This window comes from Pygoscelis adeliae, unplaced genomic scaffold (genome assembly GCF_000699105.1).
Source record: "Pygoscelis adeliae isolate BGI_AS28 unplaced genomic scaffold, ASM69910v1 Scaffold121, whole genome shotgun sequence".
Classification (NCBI taxonomy): Eukaryota; Metazoa; Chordata; class Aves; order Sphenisciformes; family Spheniscidae; genus Pygoscelis; species Pygoscelis adeliae.
Window position 1 is genome coordinate 9,562,956 of NW_008824359.1, and position 2,572 is coordinate 9,565,527.

General features: G+C 58.5%; 1 protein-coding gene across 1 annotated transcript in view; it reads left to right on the top strand.

Moving 5' to 3' along the window:
- Window positions 1-283: 283 nt before the first annotated feature.
- The window catches only part of EFR3B (EFR3 homolog B (S. cerevisiae)), a 27,362-nt gene continuing 25,073 nt past the window's right edge, over window positions 284-2,572 (top strand). The window contains 3 exon segments of the mRNA XM_009319768.1: window positions 284-392; window positions 1,381-1,457; window positions 2,514-2,564. Of these exon segments, the coding sequence (XP_009318043.1) occupies window positions 284-392; window positions 1,381-1,457; window positions 2,514-2,564 (237 nt within the window).

A 2,572-nucleotide genomic window follows, 5' to 3' on the forward strand; every position in this document is an offset into this window, starting at 1 on the left:
GTCTCCTCTGCGGGGTGCAGCATCCGAGTAACGCCAGGTCCCGGGGAAAAAATGCATTGTGCTGGAGCAGGGGGATCCTGGTGTGCAAAGCCCTCGGAGCGGCGCTGGGGAGGGTAGCGTGTTCAGCAATCTCTTTTTTTTTTTTTTTCCCTTCTCTTTTTTTTCTTCCCCCCTCCCTTTTTTAAATAAACAAACTCTGCAGATATTCATCTGCGGCCGGGAGGCAGGGCAGTGCTGGTACAGCTTTACGCAGGGGGATGTATCGAGGTGGCGGTGCCCACGGATGCTGAACTCTCTGGTGCGTGTGGAAGGCCGATGGATGCTCGAGAGCCCGCCTGGACCGCCGGCCGTCCCCGAGCCGAAGACGGGGGGATCCCTGGCTGCTGCGGAGGGTGCGCTGCGGCCCTGAGAAACAAGATATGGCACAGGGAGAAATATCCAGGTTGCAAACGGTCCCTTCCTCCCTCGGCAGCTCCCCGAAAGCGGAGCAGGGGATCGCAGCCGTGTTTGGGATATTTGGCGGCTGGGGCTAATTGCTTTGCTCTGAGTTGGGAGGAGGCTGATGCCCGCTGTTCGCTGGCCCGCGGAGTTGCTGCTGCGAGCAGTTTTGGCCCTCGGAGAGGCTGCGTGGGGCACGGCTTGTGCATCAGGGACAAGCTGCTGCCATGTCTGAGACCCCTCAAAAAGAGGGGCTGGGCATGGTTGTGTCGCCGTCCTGCCGAAACACAGGTCACTTGGTGCCCCTTGGTGCCCCCCTCGGGGGAGAGGGACCGCGGTCCGGCAGCCCAAAGGTAGGGGGGCAATCGAAGGTGTTTGGTGGTTCTCAACAGCTCAGCTTTGGAGCTGCAAACAGGAAAAGGCATTTTCCTTTCATAGCCTTCATAAGGTGCTCTCTCTTCTTTTTCTGTCTCGCTGTCTCCAGCAGCCTGTGCTCTCTTTATCGCTGCTGGCTCCGTGGGGAGCGTGGGGCAGGGCGTGAGTAGTGCGTCCTCGGGTGAGTGGTTGGAGGAAAGAGCTCTTGGTCTGAGGACCTGCGAAAGAGGATCTTGCGAAATAGAGGCGCGCAGATTTAGGGGAACTTCGGACATCTTGGTCTCTGGGGGCTGCTTTCTTGGGTGAGAAAAGCAGATAACCCTGCAGTCCTACGTCAAATGATGCTGGTCACCAGCCAATTCCCTGCCTCTCAGCTGCAGTTTTCTTCCCTTTTTTTTTTCTGGCTGCAAAACTCTGGGATGTCGTCAGCTTGGTGCCCTGTCCTCTTCCCGGGCTTCCCTACTGAATCCGAGGATATGTTTTCCACCAAAGGCACCGCCGCACGGGGGTTTGCCCTGGAGCTGAGGATTTTGTCCCTGCTGACAGGCTCTGTCTCCTCTTTTCCAGGTGTGTGCGGCTGCTGTGGCGCCCTGCGTCCCCGCTACAAAAGGCTTGTCGACAACATCTTCCCTGAGGACCCAGAGGTAAACGAGGCGCTGCTTCACGCGCCCAAGCTCCGGTGCTCGGGTTGCAGGGACGCGGTGTGACCCACCCAGAAACAGCTCCTGGGAGGCAGGCTATGCTTTGACTCCATAAGACCGTGCCTGGAGGGTTGGATTTTCCTTTAAATCCTATCTGTGAGCAGAAATACGGAAGCAGCTCCTCCAGCCACATCGGCCCGGAGGGACAGGCTTCCTTTCCCAAAGGTGCCGGGCAGATGCACCATCCAAGGACGGGTGGATGGGAGGATGGGGGACGGACCTGAAGGCGTACGGCCTTCTCTTTGCAGGATAAGGAAAGCAGCTTCTAAGAGTGTGGGTCTCTTGGGGCCTCAGCCAGGCTTTCGAGCTCAAAAGCTGCTTATGCTTCCAGGATGCGGGGAAGCTGGTGCCCTGCTTGGTGCCTTGCCGAATTGGAGATGGGGGATGCCCTGCCAGCTGCGCCTGGAGCATCCCAAATCTGCCCTCTTTGTCTCCTTTTCATAGCCAAGAGGCGAAGGCAGTGGAAGAGGAGCTCCCGGCTGGGGGTAGCGGGGCTGGGATTCCCCGGGGAGGTGGTGAGCGCCTGTTTTGTCATGGCAGTGGCAGCAAAGCTGAACAAGAGAGGAGGCTGCTGCCGAGCCATGCGGAGAGGAGGAAGCACCGCAGTTTTGCATGCTGTGGGGGTTTGGGGCTGGCAGCTCGGCACACTTGTGTTGTTTGGCCTCAGCAGCCTGGAGGTGTTGATGTCCCTGTCTGCCCCTTGGTGCTGGGGCATTGCTAGGGGCTGGCAAACGGTTCTCGTTGTATTTACAGTGTGGGGTGCTCGATGGAGACTTGCACTGGGGTCACCTCTGGCTGTGGTGCATCAGAGAGCCCTCAACTGAGGCTAAATGCAATCCTCATTTGCCTTCCCTGGTGTACAAGGTGTGGGGAAGTGCTGAGACGGGACTGGCATGCTCCAGACCTCTGGCATCGCTGCCAGGGTTTGCTGCAGGGATGCTCCTGATGTTTGCTGGGTCTGGGTGTGAGGCTGTGACCCCCTGCGCTGCTCTCTTTCAGGATGGGCTGGTGAAGACCAACATGGAGAAGCTGACATTTTATGCCCTGTCTGCCCCGGA